General features: G+C 43.2%; 1 protein-coding gene across 1 annotated transcript in view; it reads right to left on the bottom strand.

Annotated features, from left to right (window-relative positions):
• The window catches only part of ATP10A (ATPase phospholipid transporting 10A (putative)), a 256901-nt gene that overhangs the window by 14162 nt on the left and 218430 nt on the right, over nt 1-24309 (bottom strand). The window contains exons 17-19 of the mRNA XM_073614639.1: nt 17430-17630; nt 12908-12988; nt 12715-12819 (exon numbers count right to left, since the gene is read on the bottom strand). Of these exons, the coding sequence (XP_073470740.1) occupies nt 12715-12819; nt 12908-12988; nt 17430-17630 (387 nt within the window). The remainder of the gene's footprint in view (nt 1-12714; nt 12820-12907; nt 12989-17429; nt 17631-24309) is intronic.

Raw genomic sequence — 24309 nt, 5'->3', positions numbered from 1 at the left:
ATACAGGGCATTTATACAACCTTCCTGCCCAGACCAATTTTTAGCTTTCAGTGCTCTCACACTTTGAATGCCAATTACTCAGTCATGCAACACTGTACCCGAACAAAATTTTTATAATTTTTTTTCATACGGTCTTCTTTTGGTGGTATTTAATCACCACTGGGTTTTTTATTTTTTGCGATATAAGTAAAAAAAAAGCAAAAATTTGGGAAAAAAAAAAAAAAAACTACACTTTTTAGTTTCTATGATAACATTTTGCAAATAAGTAATTTTTGTTCATAAATTTGGGCCAAAATGTATACTGCTACACCTCTTTGGTAAAAAGTAACCCAAATTAGTGAATATTATTTAGTCTCTGAAAGTTAGAGTCTACAAGCTATGGTGCAAATCATTGAAAATTGATCACGCCTCTCATTTCTTGAGCCCCTGAAATGTCAGGAAAGTACAAATACCCCCACAAATGACCCCTTTATGAAAAGTAGACAGTCAAAGGTATTTAGTAAGAGGCATGGTGAGTTTTTTGAAGTTGTAATTTTTTCCCACAATTCTTGGGATAATGAACAATTTTTTTTTTCCCACAAAATTGTCACATTTCTCACACACAGCATATGCATACTTCCAATTACACCACAAAATACATTCTGCTACTCCTCCCGAGTATGGCGATACCACATGAGTGTGACTTTTGCACAGCCTGGCCACACAGAGGTCCAACATGCAGGGAGCACCATCAGGGGTTCTAGGAGCATAAATTACACCTCTAATTTCCTAACGACCTATTACATTTGTGAAGGCCCTGGAGCACCAGGACAGTGGAATTACCAACAAAATGACCCCATTTTGGAAAGCTAACACCCCAACGTCTATTCTATGAAGCATAATGAGTCTTTTGAACGGTTAATTTTTTTCCCACAAGTCTTCAGAAAATGTGGAAAGAAAATTAAAACTTTTTTTTTCCCAAAGTGGTCAGTTTACAAGATATATTTCTAACTCACAGCATGTATGTAGCAAAAATGACTCCCCAAAACACATTCTGCTACTCCTGAGTATGGCGATACCACATGTGAGACTTTTACACAGCCTGGCCATATACAGAGGCCCAACATGCAGGGAGCGCCATCAGGCGTTCTGGGAGCATAAATTACACCTCTAATTTCCTATCGACCCATTACATTTTTGAAGGCCCTGGAGCACCAGGACAATGGAATTACCCACAAATTGACCCCATTTTGGAAAGCAAACACCCAAACGTATATTCTATGAGGCGTGGGCTGCAGATAGGTACTCGGGTACTCTGATGGGCTGGAGACAGGTACCTGGTTACTCTGATGGGCTGGTGACTGGTACTCAGGTGGGCTGTGACAGGTACTCACATGAACTGCGACAGGTACTTTGATGGCTGGTGACAGGTACTCTTTATGGGGGGGGGGCAATCAGTGTGGTTGGTGTACACTTTAAGCGGTAAGATGTTACCGCAATCTCCTCACACACGATCAGTGTGTGAGGAGGAGAGCCCGGTAACATCTCGTTACCGTGATTTGTTGACATTCTGTGACCGGCTGTGATTGGACACAGCTGGTCATGTGGTAAAGAGCCATTTTCATTGGCTCTTTACTGCGATTGGGGTTGGGCTGTGTCAGGGTGACAAGCCTCGTCCCCGATCGCCGCTCTGTGCGCGCCGTGCACGTGGGCAGTACATGTAACCGGCTGTGATTGGACACAGCAGGTCACGTGGTAAAGAGACTTTTTTTATTGGCCCTTTACACGGATCTGGGATAGGCTGTGTCCGAGGGACATACCCCATCCCCGATCGCCGCGCTGTGGGCCCCCAGGAGTGGCGATAAGCCGAGGACGTCATATGACGCCCGCTCAGAATGGGAGATCCCATCTGTGGACGTCATATGACTATAGCCTGGTAATGAAGTGGTTAAAGTGATAAAATGTACCATTTAAGAAAAAAAAAAATAGATGATTAATTGCAGCAACAGGTCTCAAAGTTTGGACAGGACCACGTTTACCACAGTTTAGCATCCCCTCTTCTATTAGCAACACTAAATGTCTGGGGACTGAGGAGACTAGTTGCTGGAGTTTTGGGAGAGGAATGTTGTCCCATTCTTGCCCGATATAAGATTCTAACTGCTCAACAGTCCTGGGTCTTTTGTCATTTTTCCTTTTAAGATACACCAAAAATTCAGTTGGTGAAGTGTCTGGGCGGCAGGTAGGCCAGTTAAGCACCTGGACTCTACTATAAAGCCATGTTGTTGTCATAGATGTGGTATGCAGTTTAGCAGTGCCTTCTGAAATATTGAAGGAAACAAAAAAAAAAAACACATAGTCAGGATGGTAACATATGCTGTTCTAAAACCTGCATATACAGTGCATCACTTTTTCTACATTTTATGTTACAGCCTTATTCCAAAATGATTAACTTTCCTCAAAATTCTACAAACAATACCAACTAATGACAACGTAAAAGAAGTTTGTTTGAAATCTTTGCAAATTTATTAAAGATAAAAATCACATGTACATAAGTATTTACAGCCTTTGCTCAATACTTTGTTGAAGCACCTTTGGCACCAATTAATGTACAGCTTTAAGTCTTTTTTGAAGTATGATACTACAAGCTTGGCACACCTATTTTTGGTCAGTTTCTCTCCTTCTTTGCAGGACCTCTCAAGCTGCATCAGGTTGGATGGGGAGCATCAGTGTACAGCCATTTTCAGCTCTCTCCAAAGATGTTCAATCAGGTTCAAGTTTGAGCTATTCAAAGACATTTAGTTGTCCCGTAGCCACTCCTTTGTTATCTTGGCTGTCTGCTTAGGGTCGTTGCTCTGTTGGAAGGTGAACCTTCGTCCCAGTCTGAGGTCCAGAGCACTCTGAAGCAGGCTTTCATTAAGGATGTCTCTGTACATTGCTACATTTATCTTTCCCTCCATCCTGACTAGTCTCCGAGTTCCTGCCGCTCAAAAACATCCCCACAGCATAATGCTGCCACCACCATGCTTCACTGTAGGGATGGTATTGGCCAGGTGATGAGCGGTGCCTGGTTTCCTCCAAACAGGATGCTTGCCATTCAGTCCAAAGAGTTCAATCTTTGTTTCATCAGACCAGAGAATTTTGTTTCTCATGGTCTGAGTCTTTCAGGTGCATTTTGGCAAAGTCCAGGCGGGCTGTCATGTGTCTTTTACTGAGGAGAGGTTCCGCCTGGCCACTCTACTATACAGGCCCGATTGGCGGAGTGTTGCAGAGATAGTTGTTCTTCTGGAAGGTTCTCCTCTCTCCAAAGAGAAACACTGGAACTCTGTCAGAGTGACCATTGGGTTCTGTCACCTCCCTAAGGCCCTTCACCCCCCCCATCACTCAGTTTGGCCAGGTGGCCCGCTCTAGGAAGAGTCCTGGTGGTTCCAAACTTCTTCCACTTACAGATGGAGGCCACTGTGCTCATTGGGACCTTCAATGCTGCAGAAGTTTTTCTGTACCCCTCCCCAGATCTGTGCCTCGATGTCTGGGAGGTCTACAGACCCATTCCTTAGACTTCATGACTTGGTTTGTGCTCTGACATGCACTGTTAACTGTGGGACCTTATATAAACAGGTGTATGCCTTTCCAAATCATGTCCAATTAACTGAATTTACCACAGGTGGACTCCAAGTTGTAGAAACATCTCAAGGATGATCAGTGGAAACAGGATGCACCTGAGCTAAATTTTGAGTGTCATGGCAAAGGCTGTGAATATTTGCGTTTGAAATCTTTGAACATTAAAAATAGAAAAGGAAAAAAACAAAACAAATCACAAACAGACTTTTTCACGTTGTCAATATGGGGTATTGTTTGTAGAATTTTGAGGAAAATAATGAATTTAATCCATTTTGGAAAAAGGCTGTAACATAAAATGTGGAAAAAGTGAAGCAATGTGAATACTTTTCAGATGCACTTTCAGCATTGATGGTGTCTCTTCAGATGTACAAGCTGCCCATTCCATAACAGAGATGCAAGCTTTTGAACTGAGCGCTGATAGCAAGCCAGAAGGTCCCTCTCCTCTTTAGTTCAGAAGATGTGGTGCCCATGGTTACCAAAAAGAATGCAAAATTTTAAATTTGTCTGACCACAGAACAGTTTTCTACTTTGCAACAGACCATTTTAAATGAGCTTTTGCCCAGAGAAGATGGCAGCATTTTTGGATCATGTTCAGATATGGATTCTTCTTTGCATGATAGAGCTTGCATCTTTGGATGACACAGTGAACTTTACTCACTGACAATGATTTTTGTAAGTATTCCTGAACCCATGCAGTGATGTCCACCACAGAATAATGCCTGTTTTTAATACAGGTATGTCTGAGGGCCTGAAGATCATGGGCATTCAATATTGCATTTCGGTCTTGTCCCTTGCATACAGATATTTCTACAGACTCTGAAAACCTTGATATTATGTACTGTAGATGATGATACATTTAAAGTCACTGCAATTTTATGTTGAGAAACATTCTTCTGAAATCACAATAATTTTTATATGCTTTTTTTATGGATTCGTAAACCTCTATCTGTTTTTACTTCTTAAACAATGACTCTCTAAGATGCTCTTTTTATACCCAATCGTGTAACTGACCTGTTGCCAATAAACCTGATTAGTTGCAAAATGTTCTTCCAGCTCTTCGCTGTAAGTACCACTCACTTTACCAGCTTTTGTTGCCCTGTTCCAACTTTGAGATGTGTTGCTCCCAATTTCAAAATGACTATTTTTTCTTAAAATGGTTTATTTTCTCAGTTTGAACATTTGATAGGTTTTCTATTTTTCAATGTGAACAAAATATAGGTTTATGAGATTTGAAAATCATTGCATTCTGTTCTAATGTAGATTTTACATGGAATCCCAACCTTTTTGGAATTTGGGCTGTAGCTGCTGTTTACAATGATAGCCCTACATACAACATGGAAAGCTTTACTATGCAAGGATGTTTGTAAAACCATTGTTCGATATTCTAAAGTCATTTTTATCATGGTAGCTGAACTGGAGAAGAGTGTATAGGGACACAGCATGCACAGAGCTTGGGAAAATTACTGATGAAATCAGTGATAACCCCCAATTTTAAAACTTGATGGAAAAAATAAACATGTTCTAAGGCAGGGATCGGCAACCTGTCGCTCGCGGCTGACAGGTAGATTATGACCAGATATGTCCGCCAGCCTACTGCCACCTGTGTGATGAACATGTGATGCAACGCTGCAGCACAGAGTGCGCACCTGCACCCAGCACCAGTTCAGAGAGCATACATACACTTCTGTCAGGCAGGGTGATCACCCCCCGACAGAAGATTTATAGTCCCGGCCTGTCACTTGCTGTCAGGCAGAGGCTGGGAGGCGGGGGAGGAACAGAGTGGCGCCAGAACCATGAGGGAGGATTAAAATAATGCAAGTAAATACCAAAGGCAGGGGGGGGCGTGAATTTATAATGACATTAGTAATGTGCAGCATGAAGGGGTTAATGTGCTGCCACTGGTCACTGATGCATTAGTGAACAGTGGCAGTTAAATAACCTTGTTGTGCTGCATTAGTGGCACCAGCGTCAGTAGTGTTAACTAACCCCCTCATGCTGCAGCATGAAAGGGTTACTTAAAGGCTACCCCAAAAAAGCAGCATCAAATACTGCAGCTGCTGACTTTTAATAAAAGGACACTTACCTGTCCAGTGATCCAGCGATGTCTTCAACTGAACAGATTCTTCAACTGGCTTTGGGTGCAGGCGCCGGCATCTCTAGTAAGGGAGACTGGAAGTGAATCCTTGCGGCTTCAGTCTGCTTCCTACTGCACAAGCAGCACTGCGCCTTCTAAATGGTCCCGTAGACTGTGACCTGTGATGTGTGGCAGTGGAGGGTGCAAACAAGTGGAGCTTCCCCTTTTGGGTGAAGCTTCACTTCAACACTGCCACAAGCCTCCAATAGGAAGGGTAGTTTGAAAGAAGAAGTTCAACTTGCGCTAGCCTTAAAAACTGCCTCATGCCCCCTTACCCCCAACACCTATGCTGACTATTTTCAGACTGCTCCAATCTGGTCTGGTCTGCTATCTCACCTGTGTGATCCAGCAGCGCATGCAGGGGAGAGAAGGGAATGGCAATAAAGAATGTGAAATGAGAACCTATGGGTGATATCACCACGCACTTTTTTTCCTGCAACCGCTGTTGACTGACACAGGTAAGATCACATGACCGGAACTAGGCAGGCTGAAAATAGGTATATAGACCATTTTTACCGTGACATTTGTTTTATTATATTTTTATACATTTTCTTCATGCCATCCTATTATTAGGGCCTTGTTAGTTCATTAAAAATAAATAAATAAATAAAATAAAGGGCACTGCAGCTCGGGGATCTTTTCTCTCTTTCATGTTTCTCAGGTAGATCTCCACTTCTCAAAGGTTGCCTACCCCTGTTCTAAGGCAACTTTTTGATATCCTAAATCAAGGCAGAAAAGCATTAGGTTACCAAAAGTTAACTTTTTTTGGTTCATACGCCCAATACGGTAACCAGGTTTATTAGAAAGTACATAACAGCCCATTACAGGAGAAAAAATGTTATTCTGTTTTCTTGTAAAGATAAAGTAATTTCACATACACTTTAACAGTGCTATGAGCCCTTTGTGACCATTTACGCATTGGCTGGCCTCTCTTAATACTTGTGTGTTTTTTTTTTTTTTTTTTTTTTTTTTTTAAGTCTAACATATTTCTTCTTCTATAGCCTGCTTGACTATTGCCATATTGGCCATTTTTTCAGGGGTATGTATTTCAATAAACTCATGCAATGAAGGATGCCAAGTGGAGGCGTTGTCCCAAAAGCAAACCTCCTTCAGTAAGGCACTGTAGTTCCAGCAGTATGAAGCTCCCCAAGTTACATCTAAGTTGCACTGGAGTTATGGACTAAATTGATCAGACAATGTGGGAGTCAGCTCTCTGTGCTAGATGAGGAATGAGTTCACATATTCGGGAGCCATGCCAATTTAAGGCCATCCAAAGACCATGGCATGTGAAGAGATTTGAAATTACAGCAGGTGTATGATATCATTCAACTGTAGGTCTCCTCTTCTAATCCTGACAGTTGGGACATACTCAAAGTGAATATCTTAGGAGTGCCCTTATCAGGAATGAATTGTACATACATCCCAATAGACACCAGCAGTATGAAAGTATAATTAGACAAGGGAAGCAAAGCTGGAAATCAGGAATTCAGCTTACAGACAAGCCTTAAATCTGTCACTATAGGAGGTTGGTAAGAGATTTCCCTGCCAGAATCAGATAGCAGCAAACAATCAAATGTTTCTCTGTTATTCAGACCTTAAAATTTTATGGAGTTTAAACAGTGACTTCCTGTCTTTGATGCTAAGGTTTAATGTGTATATATTATCCCTTCCCTGGTTCCTCACATACTACACCCTGTTTCAAATTATTATGCCAATGATATTTTTCTCATTTACCTAAATAATTGATGTAAACAGTCAGCATAATTCTCATGTTATCAACTATTAAGAGTACAATTCAAATTTTATTGAACAAACCTCCTAATAACAGTTTTTTCAAAATAAAACACTTACAATGCACTGTTCCAAATTATTATGCACAGTAAGTTTCAAAACACTTTATAGGTTGTAAAAAACTGAAAATTGTCATTTGTTGTGTTTGCAGCATATTTCCTGAAATCAAAAGCTACGTCAAAACAAACATTTTAACAGGTCACGTTACATTTTAACATAGGACCCCTTTTTTGATAGCAGCTTCATTCTGCTTGCATCCATTGAGCTTGTGAGTTTTTGGACAGTTTCTACTTGAATTTGTTTGCAACATGTCAAAATAGCCTCCCAGAGCTGTTGTTTGGATGTAAACTACCTCCTACCCCCATAGATCTTTTGCTTGAGGATGCTCCAAAGGTTCTCAATAAAACTGAGGTCAAGGGAGGATGGAGGCCACACCATGACTCTCTCCTTTTATCACCATAGCAGCCATTGATGCAGAGGTATTCTTTGCAGCATGAGATGGTGCATTGTCATGCATGAAGATGATTTCATTGCAAACAGCATAGTTCTTCCTTCTGTACCAAGGAAGGAAGTGGTCAGTCAGGAACTCCACATACTTTGCAGAGGTCATCTTTACACCTTCTGGGACCCTAAAGGGGCTGACCAGCTCTCTTCTCATGATTCCGGCCCAAAACATGACTCCACCACCGCATTGCTGACGTTGCAGCCTTGTTGGAACAGGCTGGCCGTCCACCAACCATCCACTACTCCATCCATCTGGACCATCCAGGATTGCACGGCACTCATCAGTGAACAGGACTGTTTGAAAATTAGTCTTCATGTATTTTTCTGTCCAATGCAGCAGTTTCTGCTTGTGAGCATTGGTTAGTGGTGGCCGAATGGAAGGTTTATGCACAGTTGCAAGACTCTACACCAGAGATCTGCAATTAGCGGACCTCCAGCTGTTGCAAAACTACAAGTCCCATCATGCCTCTGGGTGTCATGCTTGTGGCTGTCAGAGTCTTGCTATGCCTCATGGGATTTGTAGTTCTGCAACAGCTGGAGGTCCGCTAATTGCATATCCATGCTCTACACCTTGATGTCTGTGGGACTCCAGAGGCACCAGCAGCTTCAAATATCTGTTTGCTGCTATGTAATGGTGTTTTAGCAGCTGCTCTCTTGATCAGATGCATGGATCTGAAAGAAATCTTCCTCAATGTGCCTTTATTTGCACAAAACCTGTCTGTGCTCTGAATCAGCCACAAATCTCTTAATAGTGCGATGATCACGCTTAAGTTTTTGTGAAATATCTAATGTTTTCATACCTCGTCCAAGGCATTGAACTATTTCACTCTTTTCAGCAGCAGTGAGATCCTTTTTCTTCCCCATATTGCTTGAAAATGGTGCTCTGCTTAATAATGTGGAACACCCTCCTTTAGTGCCGGTTCACACTACCGCGACTTGGGATCCGACTTGTCAGACCTCAAGTCGCCCCAAGTCGCTTGACATCAGAAATTCAATTCAAGTGAATGAGAGCCGTCATAATGTACGCTACTGAAGTCGCTCCGACTTCAGAAAAGGTTCCTGTACTACTTCAATCAGACTTCTAGGCGACTTGTACCCATTGATTTCAATGGAAGTCGCCTCCAAAGTCGGATCGTGTCTTAACTGAAGCAACAATACAGGAAGAGAAGATGGTTTTCTCAAGCAAACCCCTCCCTCCCCCCTCCCTCCCACAGAGCTGATTGTTGTTTGATTGACCACTGGAAAGTCGCCTGTCCTGGAGGCGACTTGAAGTCGCCTTGTAAGTTGCCCCAAGTCGCGCTGTGGTGTCGCCCTCAGGTCGTGTCCAGGTCTCCTCCCAAAGTCGCGGCCAGAGTCGTGTTGCCCCTGTGTGAACCGAGCCTTAGTAGTTTTTCCTTTAATTGGGCTCACCTGGCAATCTAATTATCACAGGTGTTCGAGATTGTTTTCAGTGATCAAAAGAGCCCTGAGACACAATGCCATCCATGAGTTAAACTGAAAAACAAAATATTTAATCTTTGCGATACTGAAATAGAATTTGCATAATAATTTGGAACAGGGTGTAATTACGTTAGTTAAAAAAACACCTTTCCGTTTTCATTAACGCTACAGTATTGTAGACCCAGTGATGTAATCTCTGTGCTTCTCTATGCAATGCGGCAGAACATGGCTGGCGGGAGGAGTCACCAGGATGCTATAAATAACATTTGCAAGCAGACAACACCCACATTTAGGGCCAAGCCTTCATGATGGAAAGTGCTGAAATCCAATTAAAGAAAGTGGTGGGCCAGGTACAGTGAGGCTGGAGAGCAAAAAGCTAGATGATGCTGGAAGACCTCCAGCCAGGAAAGGAGGCGGGGCTCTGACATGCGGTAACTTCTAATTCACACTTAACAACTCATAGGGTACAGTGAAATCATTTCCAGTACAGGAGGGGAACTTGTACAGCTGCGCAATACTGCAAGGTAAGACCAGGGTTTAGCATTAACATATTGCCAGCAGAGCTAATGGTTCTAGTGTGAGGGATAGGTCATTCTGTTTTAGAGCAAATTATATAAATTCTGCTATTAAAGATGAGTGGACCAAAACAGGTATATAAGCATTAAGGATGCTGTCAGCATCCCTGACCATACAATTCAGCAGTCTGATAATGCTAGTCATGTCATCAGTAAAGCTCATATTACTCCCCTCTACTTTGCTACTGGCTTTCTCTGTGTGGTAGTAACCATGTAAACAAAAAGAAGGACTAAACAGGGGTCAGAGAGAGACAAAGTATTGCTTGAAGTGTCACCTAATTGAATTTGGCCATACACCATATGCATTTAAAGTGACCCCTGTGGGGGACCAGTAGACTGACACTCTTGGAAGTGCCCAGTTCTGAAGAAACTTTAACAGATGATTTCACTTCATTAGCATGATGTTCTACAGCACTGGTGACAGTAGAGTGAAGTATTCGCTTTCATCATTACAGGAACATGGTTGTTAGGCAATTTCAGAATGGCATTAAGGTCACTTTAATGGTTAACTATAGACAAAATAAATAAATGACATAATACAGTCTTGTTCTAAACATTAACATAAGTTTTTGTTCCCACCTGTATCACCGTTTTATTACTTGTTGGTCCTGTCAGTAGATCCATTTTATTTTCCACTTCATGTAACAAACCAAGCTGTCCAGTAAAAGCAGCAGTTACTGGTGTTTAAAAAAAAAAAAAAAAAATTACCCAGGTAAGGATGCTTAACCACTTGCCGACCAGCCGCCGTCATACGGCGGCACGATCCAGTGAACCGTTGTAGCTATACGTCGGTCCCTTTAAGTAGGATAGCAGGCGCGCTCCCACAGTGGGGGTGCCGATGCTCCTGAGCGGCGGCCACGAGAGGCAGAAAAGGGACGCGTGTGTAAACACACACATCCCACTTCTGTGGGGAGAGAGAGAGATCGCGAGTTGCTATGAGCTGGGAACCACCATGTCTCATCTCCTTTAGTCAGTCCCATCCCCCACAGTTAGAACACACATAGGGAACACAGTTAACCCCTTGATCGCCCCCTAGTGTTAACCTCTTCCCTGCCAGCGACATTTATACAGTAATCAGTGCATTTTTATAGCACTGATCGCTGTATAATTGTCAATCGACCCACAAATGTGTCAAAAGTGTCCGATGTGTCCACCATAATGTCGCAGTCTTGATAAAAAAAAAAAAAAAAAAAAGGATCTCTTGCTTAATTAGTGGACCGTTTGATGAACAAGAGCTATGGATCTGACCTTTCAGTGATTTGCTTATTGTGTATATCCCATACACTGGCGGTAAGAGTCAGTTATATTGGATAATGGTGACGGTTCTCTCTTCATCTTATTGGAGTTTTCCAGATGGACTTTATATTTACGTATTAATTTTTTATGCTATAGAATTTATTACATATGAACGTTTTGCTCACACACCAGCATTTTTTAGCGCTACACCTTTATTCCCTTTTTTCCCAAAATTGTCACTTTTTTTTGTTTATAGCGCAACAAATAAAAACAGAAGAGATGATCAAATACCACCAAAAGAAAGCTCTATTTGTGGGGAAAATGGGCGACAATTTTGTTCAGGTACAGCGTGGCACAACCGCGCAATTGTCAGTTAAAGCGATGCACTGCCGTATCGCAAAAAATGGCCTGGTCATTGATTAGCCAATTCTTCAGGGGCTGAAGTGGTTAATTAAGAATGTCAGCTCGTATTCATATGTCTTAAAACATTTTCAAAAAAAAAAAAAAAGTGTTGCTGTAATAGCTTAAAATGTGTTATCTGGAGTAAAGTTTTAGTTTGGCCAAAAAAAAAAAAAGACATGTCTTTCTTCTCTCTGTCCACAGGGTGACAACACTGCTGTGTGATTTCACTGCACCACAAATCACAACAACCTGTTACAGGAGGTAGGGGAAAAAAGGCACTAACACAGGAGTGGGCAAACTCAGGTTCTGTTTGTGGAATTAAAAGTCCCATGAGGCACTGCAAGACTCAACCACAATCATGACTTCAAAAGGCAATGGAATGATGAGACCTGTAGTTCCACCACAACCAGAGGGCCAGAGTTTTCCCACCCCCGAACTCACATGAGGTTTATGCCACTTTTAGAATTGCTGCCCTTTGTTTACTTTTTACAATTTTATTTATGCTTGATATTTTACCTCCAACACTGCAACTATGAGATGAGGCTCTCATATACAGAAGCCGTACTGTTTATCCGCCTCTCCTTACCCTAGTCTATTTACAGAATGCCTTGTATTTTGCAAATGGTGTGAATGGAATAACCCTCAGTAGTATTAAACGGAAGGGTCACAAATACTGGATTCTCATTAAAATTCACCAACCAATTTAACACAGACACTCAGGGGTACCTGTGCATGCGTCCAGATACCCTGATATCTTCTTGTGGCAAGACATGAGTATGCCAGAGCTTCATACTCTGATTAAAGCTGAAGTCTGCATAACAGAACTGATTGGGAAGGGGAACCCAGGATACTCACAAGGTTGCATACAAAGTGTTCAGTCACCTCTGGCTGCTTCAGTCATCTTTTTGGTTTATGAGATTTAAGGCTAGTAAAAGCAAAACTAGGCAGCACGACTAAAACCAGTCCATTTCCAGAATTGCTGTCTCTACTAGACAGTCCATTGCATTATAAAGCCATCAAAACCTTTTTTCTTACCCAGGTTTTGGTTTCAATTCCCAAATGCAACATAATGGTGACAAGGGCACAAGTGACTATAGGTGTTCCCCAAGTAAACAAATCAATATCAGAGTCGTAGAAAGTCTGCAAAATAAAAAGGATATATATCAATGGAGCCAACACACAAGCCTGTAACAAAAAAGTTCTATAACCTAAAATGTAGAGAACTTACGAAATATGGGATGAAAAAGCATATAAGACTTTGATAGAAAGCATCAATCATGTTGCGCCAAAACATATGTGGCTTGTACTCCTATACAGAAAGATACACAACCGGTTTAGCACTTCAAGAAAATGAACAAACTGTTTTCAATCCTAGCTCAGATATCATGTTAGAATTTTCTATATGCAATAAGTTATGCCACACATTTTTGTATAAAATACTAACTACCAATGCATAGACATAAAATGTTAAAAGGAAACAGATCGGGACTTTGTTTAATTACAAAATATGACATTAAGAGGTAGAGATAGTCACCGCGGAACATATTCAAGAGGGTAGTATTGGAGGCATTAGTGATAGGTTGACCAAAGCACATAAACTCAAGGTAAGTATAGTAGCAAGCCCTAGTTGCAACACCCAATAAGAGGATAATATGCGACCGGTCTAAACTACGTGGCATGTTCACCAATGCCAGGAGCCTGGCGGACAAGATGGGTGAGCTAGAGATACTGTTGTACGAGGAGGATTTGGATTTTGTGGGAATTTCAGAGACCTGGTTCAACAGCTGTCACGATTGTAAAATTAAGGAAATGTGGCGCTCGCAAATGTTATTAAACATAGGGAAAAATAGTGAATAATATAAAATTTAAACTCGCGCTAAATGGTGAAAAAACTGTGAAAAAGAAAACGAAAGCAGCTGCCACACACAAAGTACTACTCACTAGAAATGTAAAATTATGGAAATGTGGCGCTCGCAAATGTTATTAAACATGTGTGACCAAGTGTAGATGAGAGAAGCTCAGGAGTGGTGTTGTGCACATCAGATCAAAGGATTTCTTGTTGGAATTTCTCAGCAGAATCACCAGGAACCAAAAAATGAAAAAATGAAACTAATAGTGAAAAGTACCGTTTGAAAAGGGATTTATTCCATATACAAATGGGTACTTACAAAATAGTTGATAAAAACGGGCATGTAAAGGGATTAGAGATGGATCCGGACGCTGCTCATGGCGTGCGTTCTAGAAACCAGGAAGTGCGTTCCAAGGAGCAGGAAATGACGTCAGTGCCACCGAAAATACGTTGACATGTTTCGCCAACCTACAGGGCGTTATCAAAGGACTTGAAATCCTTTGATCTGATGTGCACAACACCACTCCTGAGCTTCTCTGGATACCATCACATAAGCCTGAAGTGACCCCCAGACTGCAAAGCTGGGGGTCATCGCCATTTGGTGAGTGGGGACACACGTGGGGGTGGCGTTTCTGCACCTGAAAAGTCCTGGAGCGTCTGTGGCCCATTGCACTTCAAAAGTTTTTTTTCCCATTGTGGATAAGAACATTCAGCACATTTATTTGGACTTTATTTACAGGTTTTTTGCTTTGTATATTTACATCTACACTCATCTACACTTGGTCACACATGTTTAACAACATTTGCGAGTGCCACATTTCCATAATTTTACATTTCTAGTGAGTAGCACTTTGTGTGTGGCAGCTGCTTTAGTTTTCTTTTTCACTGTTTTTTCACCATTCAGCGCGAGTTTAAATTTTATATTATTCACAGCTGTCAAGATTGGCTGGCAACTATTCAAGGGTATACCCTTTATCGCAGGGATAGAGAAGGTAAAAAAGGGGGAGGGGTATGCCTATATCAAGAATACATTTACAAGTGAATGCGAGAGATGACATCACTAGGGGAGCTAGGGAGGAGGTGGAATCCTTATGGGTATAGCTCCACAAAGGATGAAGCTAAGGGGAAAATAATACTGGGAGTATGCTATAGGCCCCCTAAGCTGAGGGAGAAAGGGGAGACAGATCTCCTATCACAAATTGGATTAGCAGCAAGGATGGGAATTGTTGTTATAATGGGGATTTTAAGTATCCAGGCATAGACTGGGCGGAGGGAACCACACATTCATCTAAGGCTCGCCAGTTCCTAAATGTCTTGCAGGACAATTTTATGGGTCAGATGGTAGACGCACCAACTAGAAATAAAGAGTTACTGGATCTACTGATTACCAACGATCCAGACCTGATCACGGATGTGGAAATACGGGGCAATTTAGGTAACAGTGATCACAGGTCAATTGGCTTCAGTATAAATCACACAAATAAGAAACATAAGGGGAATACAAAGACACTGAATTTCAAAAGAGCCAACTTCCCTAAACTACGAACCTTGCTAGAAGGCATAAATTGGGATAAAATCTTAGGAACAAAGAACACGGAGGAGAGATGGGTTTGCTTTAAGAGCATATTAACTAAGGGCATTACCCAATGCATTCCATTGGGTAATACATTTAAAAGAGCGAACAAAAGTCCGGGATGGCTTAACCCCAATATAAAAATGCATATAAAAGAAAGGAGAAGGTCTTCAAAAAATACAAGGTTGAGGGATCATCATCAGCATTCAGACTTTATAAAGAATGCAACAAGAAATGTAAGGGTGCAAAAAAGGATGGCTAAGATAGAACATGAAAGACACATAGAGGAGGAGAGCAAAAAAAAAAAAAAATGTAAGTATGTAAACAGTAAAAAAGTGAGGACAAACCATATTGGCCCCATAAAGAATGAGGAAGGACATTTGGTTACGAAGGATGGGGAGATGGCAAAAGGTATTGAATGTATTCTTCTCCTCAGTCTTCACAAGGGAATTGGGGGGGGGGGGGGCTTCAGTAACCAAAACTGCAGCATTTATCCTCATGACACATCACAAGAAGCACCTCCACAGAGGACAGAATTAAAATTAGACTTGGGAAACCTAACATTAATAAATCACTGGGACCAGATGGCTTGCACCCGAGAGTACTTAGGGCACTCAGTCAAGTAATTGCCAACCATTGTTTCCTAATTTTTACTGACAGTCTACTGACTGGAATGGTACCAGCTGATTGGAGAAAAGCCAATGTAGCACCAATATTTAAAAAGAACACAAAATACATCCCTGGGAATTAGACCAGTTAGCCTAACATCAATAGTATGTAAACTCTTGGAGGGGATGATAAGGGACTATATACAAGATTTTAGTAATGAGAACGGTATCATTAGCAGTAATCAGCATGGATTCATGAAGAATCGTTCTTGCCAAACCAATCTACTAACCTTCTATGAGGAGGTGAGTTGCCATCTAGATAAAGAGGGGCCCGTAGACGTGGTGTATCTAGATTTTGCGAAAGCATTTGACACAGTTGCCCATAAATGTTTACTGTACAAAATAAGGTCCGCTGACATGGACCATAGGGTGAGTACATGGACTGAAACCTGGCTACAAGGGCAAGTTCAGAGGGTGGTGATAAATGGGGAGTACTCGGAATGGTCAGGAGTGGGTAGTGGGGTCCCCCAGGGTTCTGTGCTGGGACCAATCCTGTTTTATTTGTTCATAAACTACCTGGAGGATGGGGTAAACAGTTCAATCTCTGCATTTGTGGATGATACCAAGCTAAGCAGGGCAATAACTTCTCTGCAGGATGTGGAAACCTTGCAAAAAGATCTGAACAAATTAATGGGGTGGGTAACTACAAGGCAAATGAGGTTCAATGTAGACAAATGTAAAATAATGCATTTGGGTGGCAAAAATATGAATGCAATCTATACACTGGGGGGCGGGGGGGGGGAGAACCTCTGGGTGAATCTAGGATGGAAAAGGACCTGGGGGTCCTAGTAGATGATATGCTCAGCAATGTCAATGCCGAAGCTGCTGCTAATAAAGCAAACAGAATATTGGCATGCATTAAAAAGGGGATTAATTCCAGAGATAAAACAATAATTCTCACACTCTACAAGACTCTGGTACGGCCGCACCTAGAGTATGCTGTCCAGTTCTGGGCACCAGTCCTCAGGAAGGATGTACTGGTAATGGAGCAAGTACAAAGAAGGGCAACAAAGCTAATAAAGGGTCTGAAGGATATTAGTTACGAGGAAAGGTTGCGAGCACTGAACTTATTCTCTCTGGAGAAGAGACGCTTTAGAGAGGATATGGTTTCAATTTACAAATACCATACTGGTGACCCCACAATAGGGATAAAACATTTTTGCAGAAGGGAGTTTAACAAGACTCATGGCCACTCATTAAAATAAGAAAAGAGGTTTAACCTTAAACTACGTAGAGGGTTCTTTACTGTGAGAGCGGCAAGGATGTGGATATTCCCTTCCACAGGCAGTGGCCTCAGCAGGGAGCATCGATAGTTTCAAGAAAATATTAGATAAGCACCTGAATGACCACAACATACAGGGATATACAAGGTAATACTGACATACAATCACACACATAGCTTGGACTTGATGGACTTGTGTCTTTTTTTCAACCTCGCCTACTATGTAACTATAACTATATATAAGGGAAGAGAAGCTCTGGTCCTATCAGTCGCACATACACTTTACGTGTAAGGATATAAGAAATACAAAGAAAAAAATATGAACTTAAAAAACGAAGACTAAAAAAAATAAATTGGAAATAGAATGTCTTAAGTTTTTTTTGTGGACAATTAATTGATGCTGCATCACAGTAAAATATAGGTGAGCCACATAGTTACCTCCATACTTGGTCCACTCCTATAGAGCTCAGGAACAGCAATCAACATGTCAGCAGGAAGGTCCTTGTCAAGAATCCCAGTAACAAGTTGTGGAATGGATGAAAATAGCAAGTTAAAAAAGATCAAATACCATTGGTCAATCATGGCTGATCCAGAGAAGCCACAAAAAAACTGGTACCAAAAGAGAAGAGCCACAAACATCTAGAAATAAAAGGAACATCAGATTTTAAACAAAGTAAACAAAAGCACTCATTACTACAACTAGAGCAGGTCAGAAATTGTGCATGTTGGTTCTTGTATAAACGTGGAAAAGACACTAAATTGTAAACTGGCCCATGTGAATGATTTCATGTACTAAAGCTTACTACAGTTAAGAACACCATAAACAACTCATAATTATTTTATACATTTACACAGGGTAGTAATGCTGTAATGGACATCTAACAGTAGTAAACCTATGAGTACCTTTATATAGGAGCACAAGACAGCTACGGTATATTTGAATGATGGTTACGCTTTCTCAAGACAAGTCTCACACTGTCTAAGTAGGCAATTCTTTTTAATAACTTCTTGATAAAAATAATGTTATTTAGCAAGTAACATACATTCCACATTATTAATTATGCTACCAAAATTTGTATGTGCTGTAAAATGCCTACAGCACTGCTCCTGTTCTTGCTGGAGGCTGCCATTTTGCTGAAGCTCAGAGCTCCTGAACAGCAGTAAAACAAAGCGGAACTAAACCCATCGATTCAACGGTTTTAAAAATTAAAGTTACGTACCGGTAACGTCTTTTCCTGTAGTCTTTCAGGACAGCAACTATTGAGAGATAGTCTCCTCCTCTTCCTGTAGGAAACACTGCGCCAGCCCATAAAACTCTCACTTCCCCTGCCAGACCTCAGTTTTTACAAGATCACCTCCGGTCAGCTGGGGAGACACAAGAACACATTAATAACATACCATTCAATATCATTATCATATTGCGTTCTGGTCTTTAATAAGACCCCCCCAAGCTTAGGGTGGGTAACTAGGGCTGTCCTGAAAGACTACAGGAAAAGACGTTACCGGTACGTAACTTTAATTTTCCCTTTACGTCATTCAGGACAGCCACTATTGAGAGGATAATCGAGCACTTACCAATTAGGGTGGGACTACAGCTTGCAGAACTTTTCGCCCAAAAGCCTGCTCACCTGCCGCCACCAAGTCCACTCTGTAATGTTTAACGAAAGTGGAGTAGCTGGACCATGTCGCTGCCTTGCATATTTGCTCTGGCGTTGCTCCAGCCTTCTCTGCCTGGGAAGTTGCCACGGCTCTGGTAGAGTGTGCCTTTATGCCCATAGGAATCTCTTTCCCTGCTAGAGAATATGCCTGCCCAATAGCTAATCTAAGCCATCTGGCAATCGTGCGTCGAGACGCTCTGAGTCCTTTTCTGGACCCGGAAAATAAAATAAATAGAGAGTCAGACTTTCTTATTGTTTTAGTCATCTCTAAGTATTGTAGGATACACCTCCTTACATCTAAGAAATGAAATTTTAGTTCCCCTTCTCCAGCAGGATTGGGACAAAATGAAGGTAGGACTATTTCCTGGCTTCTGTGAAAGCCTGACGCCACTTTAGGCAGAAATGCTGGATCAGTCTTAAGGACTATTCTATCTGGCAAAATAACGCAAAAAGGAGGTCTAATTGATAACGCCTCAATTTCACTGACTTTCCTGGCAGTTGTCACTGCCACTAAAAATGCTGTTTTTAAGGTTAACTCTTTTAACAGACATTTGTCCAAGGGCTCAAAGGGAATTCCTGTTAGGCTTTGCAACACTAAAGATAGATCCCACCCGGGAAATGGGGGACCTCGGACAGGTCTCTGCCTGGACAGTGCCCTAAAGAACCTGACCACCCATGGATTGGTGGCCAAAGATTTCTCTAAATAAGCACTAAGTGCTGACACCTGGCTTTTAAGGGTACCTACGGATAACCCTTTGTCTGCTCCACACTGTAGGAATTCCAAAACAGCTATGGGGCTCTGCGCCGAGAAGGAGTTTTCAGTGCACCACTTGTTAAAAAGGAACCAGACCTTTTTATAAATATGACGCGTCTCCTTTTTTCTACTGTTGAGGAGGGTGGAGATTAATTTCTGAGAAAATCCCTTAGATTTTAATATACTCTCTTCAGTAGCCAGGCCGCTAATTTCCACTGGTGTACCTGTGGACAGAGGATTGGACCCTGTGAGAGAAGATCCTCCTGAGGTGGAAGGAATAGGGGCGGTTCCACAGCTAACTGACTGAGAATTGAAAACCATGCCCTTTTCGGCCAATGTGGAGCTACTAGAATGAGGGAGGTGTTCTCTAGTTGGAACTTCCGCAGAACCGCCGGTAATAACACCGGAGGGGGGGGAAGGCATAGCATGTCCTGAAATGCCAATTCTGTGTTAATGCGTCCACCCCCATTGCTCCTTCTCCTGCGTTTAGGGAGAAAAAACAGGGGATTTTCGCATTGTCTCTTGAAGCGAAAAGATCCACTTCCGGGGGTCCCCATTTCTTGGATATGAGATTGAAAACCTCCTGGTTGAGGGCCCAATCTCCCTCTCTCAGCCTCCTCCGGCTGAGAAAGTCCGCTATAACGTTCCTTTCTCCTCTCAGAAAAACCGCTGAGAGTGAGAGAGTGTTGGTCTCGGCCCAATTTAGGATGTCTGTTGCTAAGGCCAGGAGACTTCCGCTTCTGGTGCCACCCTGTTTGTTTATATAGGCTACGGTAGAAGAATTGTCTGACCGTACCTGTATATGGTGGCCCTGAAGCTCTTTTTTGAAAAACCTGAGGACCAGGCCGACTGCCCTCAGCTCCTTCCAATTGGACGATCTTTTTAGTTCGTCTCCCCTCCATACGCCCTGCGCTAGAAGGGATCCCAGATGCGCCCCCCAGCCCTTGCCGCTTGCGTCCGTGGTTACTATCCGTGAAACTGGACTAAGCCACAGACGTCCCTGCGACAAGTTCGCTTCCTTCCTCCACCACCAAAGAGATCTCTTTAATCGATGGGGAACTTGTACTAAGGTGTCTAGATCCTTCTGACTGTGGTCCCATACCCTTAGTATGTATGACTGCAGGGGACGAAAGTGTAATCCTGCCCACTGCACTGCTGGGAGAGTAGAGGTCAGCAGACCTAGAGTTGACATTAAGGACCTTTTGGACACCCGATGGTTGCACTGGAGAGATAAAACTGCTCTGTCCAGTTTTAGAATTTTTTCTCTTGGAAGAAAAACTTTCAAGAGTGTCGAGTCTAGCAGGTATCCTAGGTACATAATGTGCTGAGAAGGAATGAGACTGGACTTGTCTAAGTTCAGGAGCCATCCTAATCCTGTCAGTACCTTTTTTGTCAGGTCGAGGTCCCTGAGCAATTTCTCTGGGGATACTGCAAATAGGAGCAGGTCGTCCAGATAGGCTATAACTGACACACCCTGCATGGTCTCTGCCAGGATTTTGGTAAATATTCGGGGCGAGGAGGATAGCCCGAAGGGCAGGGCCTGGAATTGTAGGTGCAGTATTGCATCGCCCAGGTTTATTGCTAAACGGAGAAACCTCTGAGAGGTTTCTGCAATAGGGACGTGCAAATACGCGTCTCTGAGGTCCAGAGACACCATGAAACAATTCTGCGGTAACAGAGCCCTGACCGTAAAAATTGACTCCATACGGAATCTTTTGTAACAAATTGACCTGTTTAAGGGCTTTAAATTCAGAATCAATCTGAATTTTCCTGAGGGTTTTTTCACCATAAATACATGGGAATAAACCCCCTCTCCTTCCTCCCCCTTTGGTACTCTGCAAACTACATTTTGTAGTTCTAACTCCTTCAGAGCGTCTAACAAGGCCTTGGTTTTTGTCGTGCAGCTGGAAAGCTGCGTGACAAGGAACCTTTGTGAGGGGGGCCTTGTGAATTCCAAGAGATACCCCCTTCTTATGATCCCTAGGATGAACCGATTGGGGGAAATGATCTCCCACTGTGGAAGGAAGGCCCCCAGTCTTCCTCCCACCGCTTTTAGAGAGTCATTGATCTTTCTGGGCTTTTTCAGGAGGGCGAAAAATCGCCCCTCCTCTGCCCTTACCTCTTTGGCCCCAGGTTTTCTTCTGTCCCCCTTGTTTAGGGGCTTCCCTGCGCTTTTGCGGACGAAACACCCTCTTTCTCTGTGTTGGGGTCTTTCGTTTGAGTGGGAAGGACTTTTTTTTTTTTTTTTGTCTGCTGTCCGGTCTAGGACTGTATCTAACCCAGGACCAAATAGTAGGTCACCTGTCAGGGGTATCCCACATAACTTGACCTTAGAGGCGGCGTCGCCCGGCCAAGTCTTCAGCCAGAGGGCCCTCCTGGCCGAGTTAGCCAGGGCCGCTGATCTGGCTGACATACGGACTGACTCTGCCGAGGCGTCTGCTATGTATGCGATCCCTCGCAGAATCGTGGGGAAAGACGCTAGGATAGTCTCTTTAGCCGTGCCAGCCTCAATATGCTCCTGAATCTGGAAAAGCCAATGTTCTAAATTGCGGGCTACCACAGTAACAGCCATTTCTGGTTTTAAGTTACCGACTGTCGAGTCCCACGTCTTTTTCAGTAGTGAGTCTATCCTTTTGTCCATGACGTCTGATAAGGCCCCCCATGTCCTCAAACGCCAGGTCTGTGTGCCTAGAGACCTGAGAGAAAGCTGCATCCAGTTTGGGATTTTTATTCCAAATGGACGCTGGATCCTCTGAAAACGGAAATCTTCTCTTAAGGGAACTAGAGAAGAAGGGCTTTCTTTCCGGATTCTGCCACTCTTTTTTAATCGTCTCCACCAGAACCTCGTGTACTGGAAAAACTTTTCTCCTTTGATCTCCTAAGCCCTTGTACATAAGGTCATGGAGTGAGAGGGTTTTTTTTATCCTCGTGTATACAGAGGGTTGTATATATTGCCCCTAGGAGATCTTCCACCTCCTCTAGGGACAACTTATACCTGGAGATTTTCCTGGACTCCCCGTCCTGGTCCTCTCCCTCTGATTCCTCATGGGAGTCAGAAGTGCCACTGTCTGGTTGCCTAAGCTCCACCCCGGAAGGGCCTGCAGCCTCCTCTGCCGTAGCCATATTAGTGGATCTGGCAGGAGCCGAGCCCTGAGCATGAGGCGGGGTTGAATCCTGCTGAATGGGATTAAGGGGAAGCTGAAACTTCTCAAAAAGCGTTTTAAAGGATGAAAAAGTGGATGACAGCTCCTTTACAGAGGCTGCCAAGCCGGACTGCTGTTCAGAGTCCCTTTCCTTGACCAGGGAGTCTATGCATTCTTTACACAGAACCTTGGTCCAAGCTTCCCCTAAACTGTCCCTACAAGAGGCACATTTCTTTTTAGAGACATGAGTGGACTTTGTCTTTTCTGTGGATTTCTGAAATTACATACAGAAAACACATTACATTCAGCAGTTTTTTAACAGAAACAACCCTGGGGGTGTACCCGACCCACCTGTAGGGATCCGAGTCACCCCCGCCCCCTGACCACCCAGGGGGTCTGTCCCCCCCCTAAGTAAGGAACCGTACATGGGGGGGGGGCAATCCTAGGTAGAGAGAACCCCTCCCCAGGGAACTCTTACCTTCGGAAGGCTGGAGCTGGCGTCCGTATGAGCTGCAGCATCTGCCTCAGACATGACTGCAGGTGGTTGCCTGTGCAGAGTCTCACACTGTCTGTACGTGTAAACCGACTCCTCCAGCCTGAGCCCGGCCCCCTATCAGCACCGCGACCCGGAACCGGAAGTCGCGGGTTAAAGGTAGACATCCGCCCTCCGCCGGAAATGACGTCGCCCGTCGTCCGGCCCGTTCCAAACAAAAAAATGCGGCCTGCACAGCGTACAGGGAGAGCGGAGTGTCCTCCTTGCTGCGGCCCTGTGGACGCGATAGGGGGCCCCCACAGCCTGATGCCACGCTTGACAAGGAAGGGGTGGCTGCTGTTTGCGGGTATGTACCGCCATCCACTGCTTGGAAGCCCCTGCTCCCCTGGGGATGTTTTGAGAGAGGCCACAATCTCCCTGATTGTATCAGCCTGGTTCCCTGCACAGTGTCTCCCCTCCGGAGGAAACACTATTAACTGAGGTCTGGCAGGGGAAGTGAGAGTTTTATGGGCTGGCGCAGTGTTTCCTACAGGAAGAGGAGGAGACTATCTCTCAATAGTGGCTGTCCTGAATGACGTAAAGGGAAAAAAGTTAAGTTACATTCCTAGAATGCCAGGATTGCTAACTGTCATATTTGCTTGCATCATCAACCAAACTGTCAAACCATCAAATGGCTGGTGTCATAACTGATTACATGTGCAGCACCATTGCAGTTGCAGATCAAACAGAAGCAGCTTCCTTGGCTGTAAAAGGATAGGAGGGTTTAATTCCGCTTGGCCTCTACAAACTCAGAGCAACGGAGACAGTGAATTACTGGATTTTAAATATAAAAGTATAGGACACTTATTTTTAATGTTTTACATATCTATACCTGCAAAAGATGCCAGCCTGAAGTGATCTAGCAGGACTTAATTTTCTAACTAAATTTCCACTTTAAGCAGGTATAAATGTGTACATTGTACAAAACATACAATAGTCATATTGTTTTTTTAAAGGAGAAGTATGGGAATCAGGGTTATTGCAGTTTAATACTTACCTAGGTGGATGCAGCATCGGTCCGATGCTGCATCTGTCCCCCCGGCAGCTCTGCACTGAGAACCGAGCCACTGAACATCACCGATGGCTCAGTTCTCACGGCTCCCCGAGCAGAGAGCTGCTGCCTGTCAATCAGCAGCTCTCTTGCTCTACTCCATGCTCACTGGATCGCTGAGCTATGGAGGGGCAGGAAACAGCCATTTCAGCGGCTGGCTGACAGCTATCAGTCAAGGCA

The sequence above is a fragment of the Aquarana catesbeiana genome, linkage group LG02 (genome assembly GCF_042186555.1).
Source record: "Aquarana catesbeiana isolate 2022-GZ linkage group LG02, ASM4218655v1, whole genome shotgun sequence".
NCBI lineage: Eukaryota > Metazoa > Chordata > Amphibia > Anura > Ranidae > Aquarana > Aquarana catesbeiana.
The sequence above is the reverse complement of the archived record's forward strand: the minus strand, read 5'-3'. Positions and strand labels throughout refer to the sequence as shown.